The 15,032-nt window shown below is 43.0% G+C and overlaps 1 protein-coding gene across 1 annotated transcript in view; it reads left to right on the plus strand.

Moving 5' to 3' along the window:
• LOC122084730 (exocyst complex component SEC8) overlaps positions 1-15,032 on the plus strand; it is a 42,913-nt gene that overhangs the window by 7,233 nt on the left and 20,648 nt on the right. The window contains exon 5 of the mRNA XM_042653172.1: positions 7,187-7,291. Within this exon, the coding sequence (XP_042509106.1) occupies positions 7,187-7,291 (105 nt within the window). The remainder of the gene's footprint in view (positions 1-7,186; positions 7,292-15,032) is intronic.

Genomic DNA, 15,032 nt, shown 5'->3' on the forward strand with positions numbered 1-15,032 from the left:
TATAGTGGATGACCTTAGGGCTTAGGCACTCATTTTGGCATCATAGAGGTAAGTATAATAAATACTTGTATTTTTTATGTCTTCTTTTCTTTATATTTATAATTTTGTTTCATAATTATGTATTTATATTATATGTTAATATGTTATGATGATTGATGATTGATGAAGATGAACTTAGTTTATTCACTTTATTGATTTGTTTTCTTGATGAATATCTTACATTGGTATGAATATGAACCTTTAATATTTATTTAACATATGAGTAATAGGATTCAACTAGGATATGAGCCAAATAGATTGGTTTTATGAAAAAAAATTACACAGGAACGTTTTAGTCAATAAGGCGACGCTTTATGCTCGCCTTATCGCTAAGGCGCTCCGAAAGACCCTCAAACACCTCCGTCGCCTTACCTCCTTAAAAACTATGCTTTTTATCCTTTTAGAATTTGATTTTTAAACTATTTTTATTGGATTCAAATAGGGGGTATTTGCTTATTTGTGGATAATATCTTAAGTAAATGTAATATTAAAAAAATTTACTTGAATGATATTTGGCATAAATAAGTGCCGAAACACAAGGCGACATGTAGTGCAACAAGGTGGCTGTCGCCTAGGCCACAGGCAAACCGCTTGGACGCCTAGTCGTTGCCTAGGCGACGCCTAGTCGTTGCCTAGGCGACGCCTTGACAACTATGCTTTCGATTCTTTAATGTGGTCAGAAATATAATAATTACATCTTACTAGGGAATAAATATGTTAGCCCTTGCTGTAACTTGCTGGTTTGTCTGTGTATTGATCCTCCTGTAGAGTTGGTTCCCAAGTTACAGCAAGGACTCCACTGAAGAAACTAAACCGCAGGGTGTATGGTTGCCTTCCCAGTCAACCACTGATGTAACAACAGCAAGGCTTTGGAAAGGCAAACTCCTTTCCTATGCTGGTAGGTTGGTCCTCATCAAATCTGTCCTTCAATACATGTACCTCTATTGCTCCGACATCTTTATCCTCCCCTCTGCCGCCTCCAAAGCCATTGACTCTCTCCTCTGCTCCTTCCTCTGGAAAGGTGCAGAATCTTCTAGATTCTTGCATCTCTTGCATTGGTCTAAGGTTTGTAGCCCCAAATCTGAAGGGGGTCTTGGGTTGAGAAAAAACACTGATGTCAATACTATTGACATCCTAAAGCTCATCTGGAAAATCATCTCCAAGCACAACAATATCTGGGTTTCTTGGGTCTATTCCTCTCTTCTTGAGAAGGACTCGCTCTGGACTGTTAGCCCCTCCTCTGATATTTCCTAGATTTGGCATAAAATCCTAGCTCTCAGAACCATTGCCCCCCCTCCTTTGATATTTCCTAGATTTGGCGTAAAATCCTAGCTCTCAGAACCATTGCCCTAGGAGCCATTTCCTATTCTATTGGGGGTGGCTGCTCCACCTCTCTTTGCTTGGACCCCTGGCATCCTTCTGGTAGCCTTCTTTCCCTGCTTTCCCTGCTTTCCCCCAGAACCATCTATTCTTCTGGGTTGAGCAAATATGCCGATGTTGCTTCCATTGTCTCTCATCCGGATGGGTTCCCCCGCTCCCCCGCTCCCCCCTCCCCCCTCGCTGATCTCTGGTCTACTCTCCCTCCTATCCCTCATGGACATCGTGGGAGAGACAAAACATCTGGCTTCCCTCCTCCTTGGTATTGTTTTCCTCAGCTTCTGCTTGGGATTTTATTCCCTCCAAAAGCCCCCTTGTGCCTTGGCACAATACCGTCTGGTTCAATGGGGCCATGTCCTCATAGCTTCACCACCTGGCGGGCCCTCACCTATTGTCACCCCACAGTCTTTCCTCATTTACCGGCATATTCATGTTCCCTCTTCTTGTTGTCTCTGCTGGAATGGCACTGAAGATGTTGACCATCTTTTCTTTTCCTGCCCCTTCTCCTCTTCAATCTGGAAGAAGGTGCTTCGCTCTTACTGGCCTTCAAGTAGAACTATTCGTCCTCTTTCTAGAGAATGGATCTGGGTGCACATGACTTTTGGATGATCGTCTATTTGTGATTCTATTGGAAAACTTGCTTTTGCTGCCACAATTACTCATATTTGGATGGAATGCAACCTGCGTAGATGGACGTCCAACTTTAAATCCTTTGAAAAAATTTGGAATTCCATCTACTTTGAGGTTAGCACTAAGATTTGTAGTCTTCATCGCTGTCAGGTCTGCAACACCCAAAGGAACATACTCATTGTTGTGTCTTGGGGTCTCCCCTCCACCATCATATCCCTTGGTTTAGATGGGCTCTGCCCTTTGATGTAGCTGCCTCCCCCGAGGCTTTGTCCCTTTCGGCTTCCTCCCCCTTTCTCTGGTATATTCTCCTCCTTTTTAATGCATTTATATTAGCCCTTCGGAAGATATCACATCTAAGCCCTTGAATTATGGATTGAAATTTTCAATCCATATATATATATATATATATATATTTGTGATATATTGACAGAAGAAACTTCTGCTCTTTAATAGGATGGTTTCTCTCCTCCAATAGACACCAACATATATATGACTAGTGTTCATCATAATTCCCATAAAATGCGTATTCTTGGCCTAGAGCCTTTCATTGTTAAAGCAAGAGATATCACTAAACACAGCATGGTATATCCGACCGAGCAAATAATCTCACAAAGAAAAGACAATGCTTAATTGGGGAACTGTGGTGCTGCAGTAGGGGTTTGTCATATATCCATCTGTGATGTAAGGCAACCAGTTCAGCTAGGAGCCAACTCTAAAGAAGGATCAGTATACTGACAAACCAGCAAGTTACAGCAAGGACTCCACTGAAGAAACTGAACTACAAGGTGTCTGGTTGCCTTCCCCTGTCAACAACTGATGTAACAGCAGCAAGGTACTCTCAGGGCCCAATAAAGTTTCCAGCAGCAACAGTGAGCTCTTGGTTGGATCTCAAATATGCAGAAAAACACAAAACAATAACAGAAATACAGGGAATCGATTGTGAAATAAAAGAGAGATAAGAAGGGATAAGGATTGGATTGAGTCTCTCACTCTCACCTGAGGTAGTTCACCTTTCGTAAGGTCTCTCGCCTCTCATGAATCTCTCCCACTCGACTGCCTCTAACAGCTCTCATGTTCAATATATCAATATCTTTTCTTTCACTCAATTTGTTGACTGCTGAAATCCAGCAGCTACATTACCCTAATTGGAAACTAATTACAAATCATATCCAATCTATCTATCTAGTTAACTGAAATGGAAAGAGTCCCAGGAATAAAAACTACTAATTATATAGACAATTCTAATTAAAAATAGAAACTATCTTAAAGTCAAGCTACTAAGGCTCTCTTTGGTATGATTTATGTTTCTATTTATCTTATCTATTTCTATTTTTTTAGGTGTTTGGTATGATTTATGGTCTCTATTTTTATTTATCATTAATTAACATAAATCTACACAAATCACAAATAGGTGAAGAGCTATTTGTGATTTGTGGCCACTAAACCATATATTTTGATTTGTGCGCTAATTCTTAATGATCACGTGCATCAATGGCTTAAAAACAGAGGGTAAAGAGGTAATTTCAATTCTATTTTATTAATCCCTCTTCATGCTTCACTATTTCTTGATGCAGTTAGGCGTGGGAAGATTTGGGATTAATTTAGTAAATTGATTTGTTTCCTTTATTGTTGGTGTAGGGTGTGGTCAAGTTAGTAGGGAGATTCAATTTTAGATTTCAATTGCTAATTTAGGTTGGTTTCTATTCTAAATTAGTTTCCATTAATTGATGTTATTTTCCTTCAAGTAGTTATGTGAGACAATGGAGATTTCAGTTTTGAGATTTTGAAGAACTGAATTGAAATTGAATGAACAGTTTTCTTTGAAGCTATGGTCGAACCTCTGTTTCTCCCTCTCTGAAATTCTTTCATCCCTTCCCTTTCATTCTCTTACTTCCTCTTTATTTCTTCTTCTTCAGCCTTATTAGTCTCTGATCTTAACCTTCCCTGTTTCTGGGCAGTTCCAGCAGCCCCGATTGTTGAAGTCGATCTCCATTGATAACCCTCAGATGAGCTTGAGATTTAGGGTGTGAGAACCACTATCCTAGGCGACCTGAACCCTAGAATTTCAGCCCCAAAGATCTTTCCAGTGGTGAGGAATAAGACCTGCAACAAAGCTGAAACCCAAACCTGCCGCCAGGTTCAGTTCAGTGGTTGAATACTCCTCTTTCAATCGAGCTTTTGGTTGACCAATAGTGGGATTCAAGAGGCCTGTTAGTGAAGTACCTTTGCCTGCAACTTCAGCTCGAATTGTGCTCTTTTGGTTGAGATCTGCCTTTGATAGCAGGGCTGGGTCTAACTTTTGGTGTTCCATTGAGAAGAAGAAGGGCTCTTTGTTGCTTTTATGAGCTAATTTCTGATTTTCCAGAATTGCCCCTCTTTCTCCATGAATTAAGTTGTGTCCTATACCTAACAGGTGCTTTCTAGACTTCCCTCAGCAAGTAATTTAAATTCCCACTTGTGTCCTCTTTGCTTAATTGACCCATTTACACATTAGGAATTTCTGGTTATTTACAAAAGTGTCATTCACCTTAGTAACTTCAATATGAATCTGCTATTGGTTATTGCCGTTGATCTATTGTGTGTCCTAGTGGGTCTATAATCAATCTGATTCCATATTTGGAACACGGATCCGCATCATTTCTTTCCCAAAGAAAGACCTTGCGATGTGAATCTCTCCTCTTTCTCTCACTCAAGCACGGGTGTGGAGGTGGAACGATGTCGGTCAGTCTTGTAACAGTAGCCATTGATGGGTCTCTCTCTCTCTCTCTCTCTCTCTTAGAAGGACAACGACGACTGGGAACAAAGATTTGCAAAGGGAATATGGGAATTGATTTAAAACAATGTACCCCATCAGTTGAAACCGTGCCTTCTGTATTTGGGGATTCTCAATTCATGTCCCTTCACCCAATTTAAGGAATTGATAATTGCAGAGGGCCTATTGCAACTACCACCAAGAACGATGACGACGATTTCGAGACATAAGACAGTAGTGGAAAAGGAAACGATGATATTATCGCCCAAGAAAATATGAATGATTTTATCAATTAGAGCTTGGTTGAAGTTGTAAGTAGGCGTTCGGTTGGGGGATCAAAGAAATTGCTATTCCCATATGGTAGCAGATGATGAATTTTTGTAGATATGAGGCTAGAAAAACTTTTGGAGAATGAGAATCGCAGTTCATGCTGCTTCTCCAGGTTGAATCACAGGTCCTGGTGCTTCTCGTCATAAATTATCCCATTGAAACACTTTTGGAGCATGAGAATTGAAGCATCTTATTGTATAGTGATTTGCTTGATCTGCCCCAACCACCTGAGGATTTGGTTGAATGTAGCAATAACCGTGAGGGCCGTGGTGGAGGTGTGCCATTGGTGTTAGAAACAGTATCCATGGTCAATGTGGGAAGAACAATAGTGCCTACAGAGTTTTTGGATGAATGTTAGAATGAAATGTTGACCTGGAATGTCATGATGTACAGTAGTTGTTTCAGGTTATGAGAATACATTCTATAAATGGGAATTACCAAATCTATTTCTAATTATACAATTTTGTATGCAAATAATAAATACAAATATAAATTATACCAAAGAAAGCCTAAGTCCCCCATGTTAGGACTAGATAAGAAATAAAAGTAAGATCCTAAATTATAGGAAACTATCACATCTCTAAGCAGCTGGCCTCACCAGTAAATCTCTCATGCAATATTGCTTCTTGGCAGCATCGTTCTCTAACTCAAGCTGGGATGGGTCCCACAGAAATCTAAAAATCTCCCAAATATGCTGGAATAATGGGCGGATGAACCTGGACAGGTTATTGTTGGTTTGCTAGCCTCCATCAATCTACATCAATCAGCTTGTATTTAGAGTGAACGTTGGGATATGCTGGCCCCTAATAAAACTCCCTGGACATATTTTTCTCTCAGTTTCTGCTAAAAATGTGAACAGAGAAATGACTAAAATGGGACCTCTTCGATCTGCATCATGAGCATAACAATGATCCAAAAGCTGTCTACTACATTGCATGGTTCAAAAAATCAGCAAAATTCCTATAATTTTGAAACGTCCAAGATGAAATAGGAGGTGAAAACCCAGGATCAGCACTGTTTTGCTGAGATTTTGCTGAATTTTTTCTCATTTCGGTCCAAAAAATGCACTGTTTTGTCAAATTTTGATAATTTTGGCCATTAGCTCCCCAAAATGGCCAGGAAAAAAACATGGAAAGATGAAATTTCAGTATTTCAGAAGTTTTGGATTGACCCAAACAGAAAAACGAAACGAATTTTTGAACCTTGCATAATTTCAAACCAATTCTGTGGAAGTTTGAATTATTTATTTAGTTGTCAAAGTATACCACATAAAGCCAGTTGAGGTCTCTGCTAAACAGGTTGGAAAAAAAGTCATGGCTGCGTCAGAGTAATAAGATAAACACTGAACTGAACTGGCAAAAGTTTTTTTAGTCAAATATATGATCAACTGAGTCTGTATTCTGTTCACTTTATGTCCTTGATTTTCTTGCTATTTGAGGTGTAAAAGGTCACTTTTTTGAGGCGTACAGTTGCCCCTCCCAGACCCTGCAGTGGCAGGCACTGGGTTGCTCTTCTTTTTTTTTTTTTTTTTTTTTTATAGTCAAGTAGATGATCAACCAAGTTTGTATTCTGTCCACTTTAAGTCCTTGATTTTCTTTGCTATTTGAGGCGTAAAAGATCACTTTTTTGGAAGAAGGTCAGCTGTTCTGAAGAGATTCCTGTGTCTTCCAAATATTCTTTATTTCTTTATTGATAATCGACATAACAAGCAGATCATATGGCAACTGGGCATAACTCCACAATGCGTTACCTCTTCTGTTAGGCCTTTGACATTTGGGTGACAGAATATGTTTGGAACTGTATGCATGTTGAAATATAGCTTGGTAATTTTAGATCTGATATGCTGCTTGTGCCCAAATTTTTTATAATTCCCATCAGATGGTGCGAAAAGTCTCCAACGTATTATTAGCTATTGAAAAAGTCTCCAACATATTTACTCCCAACCTCTAGTATCATTTTTTTTTCTTATATTGTAATTGCTTTTGTCCTTGTTGAAATCATTTTGATGCTGCATATCTTGTCAGTTGTCTCCTCATATCTGTTCCAAACCTGTTACAGGTTCCAGCTCGAATTGAGAAGCTTATTTCTGAAAAGCAGTTTTATGCTGCAGTACAATTGCATGCTCAGTCAACGTTGATGCTTGAGAGAGAGGGTCTTCAAGCGGTTGGGTTTTACTTACTCTGATCAATTTTGAGTTTTTACGTTATTTTTTCTGAAGATAATTAATATCCTAGTTCTAGTTTTTCATGGCTGGAAATGGCATGTAGTACTTTTATGTATTGCTAAAGCCTGAGCACATTACTTCAATGTTTTTTTGGTACATAAGCATTTTATTTTTGGAATAAAAATATTTTTTGTAACAGAAAATGTGCAAATTGAAGAAGGTAAATAGAATGAAAGATAGATATTTAATCTGTCGTCTCATGTTTGAAAATTCTATTCTTATTTCTGTAATTTCCTTCAGTCAAGCTTACAATCAATCCCCTTGGGGTCTTTGAAGATCTGATGTTGGACATCCCACATCCATTTTCTATTCCTTTCCTAATGGCATATTATTATTATTATTTTCACGTTGTCATCTTTTTGAAGATTTTTCTATTGTTTATAAAGTTTGTTGCTTTCAGTTTGCAACAAGCTATACTTATTTAAGCTCATTGCCTGTATAACCCATTGGACACTCGAAAGTAAACATATAGTCCATTATTGGTCCAGCTTGATGGCCTGGTTTGCTGTTGGCCCTCTTGTTCTTTTGAACTGCATCAGTTATATTTATTGTTGGTCATGGCCGTAGGATAAATTTTTGGTGTGATTATTTGTGTGAAGCTTAGTTGTCAAGGTGTTGCCTAGGATAACAAATTTCTCATTTTGTTTGAGACATCCTCCCCTCCTCCTCCCCTGCTAGTCATGACCTGATACCCACCTATGCCCAAGGATTAAAGTATCAGTATCGGTCGCCGTATAGGTCGGCCAAAATTAAGATACGTATCGGAGGGTATCCTATCGTATCGGAGATACGCTAAGATACACACATAAATGGATAGGAAACACTTTTTATACACTTTTGCATAAAAAAAATAGTTAAAAAAAACTATATATAACATGTATTATGCATAAACAGTAAATTGAGAGTATCGCACTAAGAATCCAAGATTTGTAGTTGTCCCATAAATGTAAAATCCTTGTTCCCAATCTTGATTTCCACTTTAGTTAGAGAGAAAAATGGTTGGTAGCAACTTTGGAACAAAAACACCTAAAAAAATTGTGTTTTTCTAAAAAATTACCCATTTTGGCCATTTTATGACCGTATCGGTACGTATCGGTGTGTATCGGTTGATACATACCGATACACACCGATACATATCGATACGTACCGATACATACCGAAACGTACATTATACTTTGATTTTGAATTTTTCATAGAGTATCGGTACGTATCGGTGAGTATCGGTGCGTATCGGTGTGTATCGGTGGTGTATCCGTGCGTATCGGTATGTATCGTAAGATACGTATCGATACAAAGGAGTTTTAAAAATTTCATGTATCGTATCGGTCCGGTAAGGGCCGATACAGACCAATACTTTAAACCCTGCCTATGCCTAGCCCTCCTTTGGCGATCTCTACCGTCGGCATCCCCCTCCATCTCACCATTGCCCCCTGCCCCTCTGATTCCTGTTGCTTGCATTCTTGGTACTCCCTCTCTAACCTCTCCTTCCTCTTGCCCCTCCGCTCCTTCTCCTCCCTCCCTCCCTCCGCCTGTTGCTGTCCTTGTCCCTCCTCCCCTGAACTCTGGACTTCTGTAGCTTGACCCCTTCTCTCCCCCCTATCGATGGCCACTCCCTGTTTTTATGCCCCCTCTGTCATCAATGACAAAAAGGTGGGTCTCTGTCCCGCTGGGCTTCTTAAGCCTGAACTTGCTAAATGGAAACACTATATCATGGGACACTTCCTTGGCAGCTGTCCCCCTTTCAGCATTGTCAAACCCTCGCTGGAGAGTTGGAAACAAGCCCATCTTCCTTTGGCAATGGGACCAGTTCTCCTCCCTCAGCAAGTAGACTTCCACTCGATCCCTATCTGGGCTGTCCTTCCAAACCTCCCTCTTCACTATTGGTGCAAACAGGGGCTTAGTGTGGTTGGCTTAGTCATTTGGAAGCCTCTCTTCTCTGATCACAGAACCAAATTGATGGACATACTAGCTTATGTGCGTATTTGTGTTGAGGTTGCTGTTGATGAAATCCCTCCTTCCTCTATCACAATCATGGAAGAAGATGGGTTCTCCTTCAATCAAGCTATCATCTACGATTGGCTTCATCCTCAATGCTTTATCTGCAAAATATTTGGGCACCATAGCAGAGTCTGTTCTCCGCCTGCTCTTGTGAAGCGGCCAAAGAAATTGCCCTTGATACTGATCTCATCCCCGGTGCTGAGATCCCCTTGAATATGGGTCCAAAAAATCACTGCCGCCGCCGCCGCCGCCGCCGCCGCAGTAGAAGGCTCATGTCCATCCTCGGCAAATCTACGATCTCCATCCCTACTGCAAAAGTTGGCCCAAAGGTGCCCCCGCTATTGCTTATGGATCTAACAGATTCTCCATTTTGGAGGTTTTGTTCACCTCTGATGATGATGCTGCCACTCTCTAGACTGATGATGTTACCTCCCTGTCGGAGGGATCCTCTGTCGACGCCGATGTGACTCAGTGTCCTCGAGCCCAGTCCACCTTTCTGATCCCTGCTTCTGGAAACCTCCCCCATCCCTTCCTTTGAATATTCTTTCTGTCCCTATTTCTCTCCCCTTTAAGATAAATTCCATGCCTCCCATCGCCATCACCGACTCCTTTTTCTCTTCCCCCCTCTTGAGAAGCTAGACATCACATCTCCCATCACCGATTTAACCTCTTCCATCTCTATCCTCACTTCTATATCTCTCCTAAACCATCATACCCTGAACTGGGCCAACCTAAACCATCCCACTTACACACTAAACCAAACCTCCACCGATCCAACTCCATTTCAGACTACCATCCTGATTGACCTGACCACTATCCTATCCATCTGCATTGACCCATCAAACTGCACTCACCCGACCTTTAGCCTAATCCACCTTGACCTACTGAGAGCTCCTTTCTCACCAACGGCCTGTATCGGGACCCATCCCACCTTCTGGCTTCGCAAGCTTCCCTCGCCACTGCAATCGATGATCCTGCACCAACAACTGCTTCCTTTGGCTCGTCTATGCTAGACGGAGCTACTCTGACATCTGCTGATCCTGTCGCCACTGCCTTGGACTCCTCGACTGCCACCCACGGTGCTGCCCCTCCTCACGCCACCACTAGTTCGTCTCTCTGAGGTGCTTTGATCACTTTGCCAGCAACCTCTTTAGTTGTTTCTTGGGTCTCTCTGCCAACAACCATCATTGAAACTACTTCGGTATCTCTGCCAACAATCTTATTTGTCCCTACTACCTCGGTTGTGTTGCTTGCTACTGCCACGTCTTCGGCTCCCCCCTTGGAGCCTGCTTTGCTAGCTGCAGTTACCATGGCCACTACCCCCTGGCTATTCATACCCCTCCAACAACCCCTGTTGTGCCATGTCTCGCCCCTCCAAGTCTAGTACTTTATCTAAGAAGAAATTGCCTCCTAGAAGCTCAAGAGCATGGTCACAACTTCCAAGGTGTCGATGTCCTCTATGAACCAGCCATCTCCCATTAAAGAGTGCACTTGAAGGGGGAAGCATTCCTCTGCTATTGGCCTACAGAAACACTCTTCCAGCTCCAATGAGCTTTTGTCCACAACCTCCATTGTTTCCTAATGACTATTTGGACCTTTTGGAATGTTCGGGGTCTCAATTCCCTGCAAAACAAGCTGCAATTCGCTCCCATATCCTCTCCTCCCATGTTATCCTCTACTGTTTCCTGAAAACCAAGGTTTTGGAGTCCAATGTCTGTAGCATTGCTTCAGCAATTGCCCCGTCTCGGTCCTTCAGAGCCAAATATGACCATTGTTCGAATGGGCGTATTTGGATCATGTGGAACCCCCAGAAAATTTAGGGTGAGCCTATTGATCTCCCTTCTGTTGAGGCCTTCAATGATTGCCTTGAAGACATCAACATGCATGACCTTCGCTGGTCTGGTGCTAAGCTCTCTTGGCACAATCGTCTCTCTGGCCCTCCGAGGATTGCTTGTAAACTTGACAAAGTCCTTGTCAATGAAGCCTGGTTGAAAGCCTTTCCCTCCTCCCAGGCCTCTTTTAACTTTCCTGGCATCTCTAACCACTCTCCCATCATCCTCCATGTAAGTCCTCTTATCTCCTTTGGCCCCAAACCTGTTAAATTCTTTGACATGTGGTCTCTCCACCAAGACTTTTCCCCAATTGTCCACACTGCTAGGAACTTACTGTTCAAGCTTTCTCTTCCCCCCTCATTGCCTTTGATAGAAAACTCAAAAATGTCAAGTCTGCCCTTAAGCTCTGGAATTTCTCTTCTAGAGTTTCCTCTTGCAAGAACAAATTGGACATCATCCAGTCTAGGCTCCAATCGGACCTTCAAAACTAGTTCCTTGATGAGGAGGAAAAAATGGTCTCCCTTGAGCTCTATGTTCTCTTGGCCTAAGAAGAAAGCTTTCTTCAGCAAAAAGCTCGCATCAAGTGGCTTGAGTTGGACGACTTTAACATAGCTTTTTTCCATCATTCCCTAAAAGCTTGTGTGAATGCCAACACCATTCCTCTCCTCACTTCCAGTGATGGCTGTATCCTCCGCAATCCTAAGGACATCAAATATGAAGTTACTTCCAACTTCTCTAAGCTGTTCAACCCTCCCTCCCCCCCCTCCCCCCCCCCCCCCCCCTCCCCTCCCCTTTCCCCATCTTCGATCCCCGATGGTCTGATCAACAAATCAATCCCCGGCCATCTTCAGCCTTTCATCCGCTCCATCCCTTCGGATGATGAAATCATCAGTGCTGTCCTCTCCCACAAAGTAAATAAAGCTCCAGGTCGGCTGGTCTAGATGGTTTTAGCATAGATTTTTTCTCTTCCTGCTGGGATATCATCTGGGATGACCTTATCAAGCCATCAGAAGCCTCTTGTTCGACCCTAACCAAATCGAAGGTGTAAATCACATCTTCCTTTGTCTCATCCCCAAGTCTGAAGGAGCTTCCTCCATGCCTGACTTCAGATCCATCTCCCTGTGCAACCTTTTATACAAGTTCATTGCCCAAATCCTTGCCATCTGTATCCAGATGGTCATTGACTCCTTGGTTAGCCCTAATCAATCTGCCTTCATAGTTGGGATAAGCATTGTTGACAACATTATTCTGTGCCATGAGATTGTTCACGGTTTTAACCGCAAGTCCCAGTGCTTGGCGGTGCTCCTCAAAATTGACATCCACAAACCTTTTGATTCTCTCAACTGGGATTTCCTCTCCTCTTACTCTAGATGTCCTTCCCCCTTCTCTTATGCGCTGGATTCGTGCTTGTATCTCCACCCCCTCCTCTGTTATTGTCAATGGTAGCCCTACTGGCTACTTCTCTTCTTCTGTGGGCATTCATTGAGGGTGTTCTCTTTCTCCCATCCTCTTCTTCCTTGGCCTCGAAGTGCTTTCCAGATATACTCAATTAGTGCTCTCCACTCAATCCTCCACTGACCTCCACCTCATCTCCCTAATCCCCAAATGCAAAGCCTTTTCTCTCACCCACCTCACTTTTGTTGATGATCTCATGATTTTCTCCAAAGCAGACTCCCAATCCATCTCTTCAATCATGTTCTCTCTCCATCTCTTTCAAGGCCGCTCGGGTCTTAAGATCAACCTTCTCAAATCCCGTCTTTTCAGCGCTGGTGTCTCGGATGCCTGCAAATCCCAGCTCCTGTCTCTTACGGGCTTCTCACTTGGTACTCTCGCTGTTAAGTACCTTGGTCTTCCTCTCATTCTCACCAGGCTCTCGGCTCATCATTGTGCCCCTATGCTTGATCTCACGAGCAAAGGCTTCAACTCTATAAAAGCAAACTTCTCTCCAATTTTTGGGCGCCTTGAGCTTGCTAGATCTGTCCTCCAGTCTATATACCTTTACTGGTTGGGGGGTTTTTGCTTTTCCCTGAGCAACCACCAAAGTTATTGAATCCCTTATTTACTCCTTCCTCTGGAAAGGTAATGATTCATCCAAATTCCTCCAACCTATCAGTTGGGCTTCCCTTTGCCTCCCAAAATCCGAAGGAGGGCTGGGATTAAGATGCATCAACGAAGTCAATTTTGTGGGCATCCTCAAGCTCATCTTGAAGATTGCATCTAAGCAAAATTCCTTTTAGGTCTCTTGGGTCTACTCTTCCCTCCTCAAGAATGATTCCCTCTGGACTGCTTCTCCAGGCTCTGATGCCTCTTGGGTTTGGCATAACATCCTTAACATGAGATCCACTGCTCTTGGAGCCATATCCATTTCCATTGGTAACGGCTCCTCTACCTCACTCTAGCTTGACCCGTGGCACCCCTCTGGTATCCTGTTCTCTACTAGGAGCCCTAGAGTCATATACTCCTCTGGTTTGAGAAGAATTGCTCCCATCTCCTCTATCATCTCTGTATATGGCTGGTCCCCTCCCTCCTCCTACCCCCCTTACGGACATTTGGTCTTCCCTCCCCCCTTCCCCCTGGCCATAGGGAAGAGAGGACAAACTCACTTGGTCTCCTTCTCCCTCGGCCTAGGACTTTGTCCGTTCGAAAGGCCTGTTTGTCATTTGCCACAAAACCATTTGGTTGAAAGGCCATATTCCTTACCACAACTTCATGGCTTGGCACGCCATCCTCAACTGCTTCCCGATGCAGTCCTTCCTTATCCATCGCGACATCCATGCCCCCCTTGCTGTCTTTGCTGGATGGGTTCGAAGATGTAGACCATATCTACTTCTCCTGCCCATTCTCCTCTATCATCTGGAAGAGATTGGGGTGAAACAGGCCAGGTTTCTTAAAACCCTAGCCTAACTTTATGTCCTCAAAATTCAACCTAGGCCCAACCCAACCCAACCCAACCCTACCGAGGTCATGCCTAGGCCCAACCCTATCGGGCTCGTGCCAAACCAACCCAGACCTAATTGACCCTAATTAGACATCGTTGGGCCGACCCAACCGTACCCCAGGGTCAGTGTTTTTCAACCCTAACCCGCCCTCAGGTTAGAAATCTTGGCCCAAGCCCTATTCGGGCTCAGGGCGGGTTCGGACCGTCAAGGCTAAACTTACACCCCTAGGAAGAGAGTCCTTAAGCACTGCTGGCCTTCTAACAGAAGAATCCTCCCCCTTAGTCGAGAATGGATCTGGGTTGATATGACGTTTGGTGGCCCTACCATTTGCATACTGCTAGAAAGCTTGCATTCTGCACCACCATATATCACCTCTGGATGGTGCATAACCTCCGTATATGGACGTCCAAGTCCCTGTCTTTTGATATGATTTGGAAGGCCATCTACTTTGATGTTAGCTCTAAACTAGCCTCCCTTCATTACCGCACAGTTAGAGATTCCTCAAGGAACATGCTCAGTGTTGTCTCCTAGGGCCTGCCCTCCTTTATCCTTCCCCTAGTTGTGATGGATTGACTCTATTTGTGGCGGGTTCCCCTCCTTCCCCCCCCCCCCTTTTTTGTTCCCTCTTGTAGGGGTTGCCCCACTTTGTGTCGCATTTTGCCTCTCCCCCCCTCTTTCCTCCCTTGTATATTCTTTCCTCGTGAAATTAATATTTTATTCATCCAAAAAAGGTGTTTCCTGGGCGACTCCTAGTCACCTTGAATTTGTTCCACCTTGAATGCCTTGGTTCGCCTTGGCACGATGACAACCATGGTGTGAAGGTGGTCTAACTCTAAGAGATCTTTCCCATATCTATTTGCAAGGTCTTGGGCAGAGAAGTGGTAGTGCTGATTGATGGAGTTTTTTTGCTT

The sequence above is a fragment of the Macadamia integrifolia genome, chromosome 7 (assembly GCF_013358625.1).
Source record: "Macadamia integrifolia cultivar HAES 741 chromosome 7, SCU_Mint_v3, whole genome shotgun sequence".
Classification (NCBI taxonomy): Eukaryota; Viridiplantae; Streptophyta; class Magnoliopsida; order Proteales; family Proteaceae; genus Macadamia; species Macadamia integrifolia.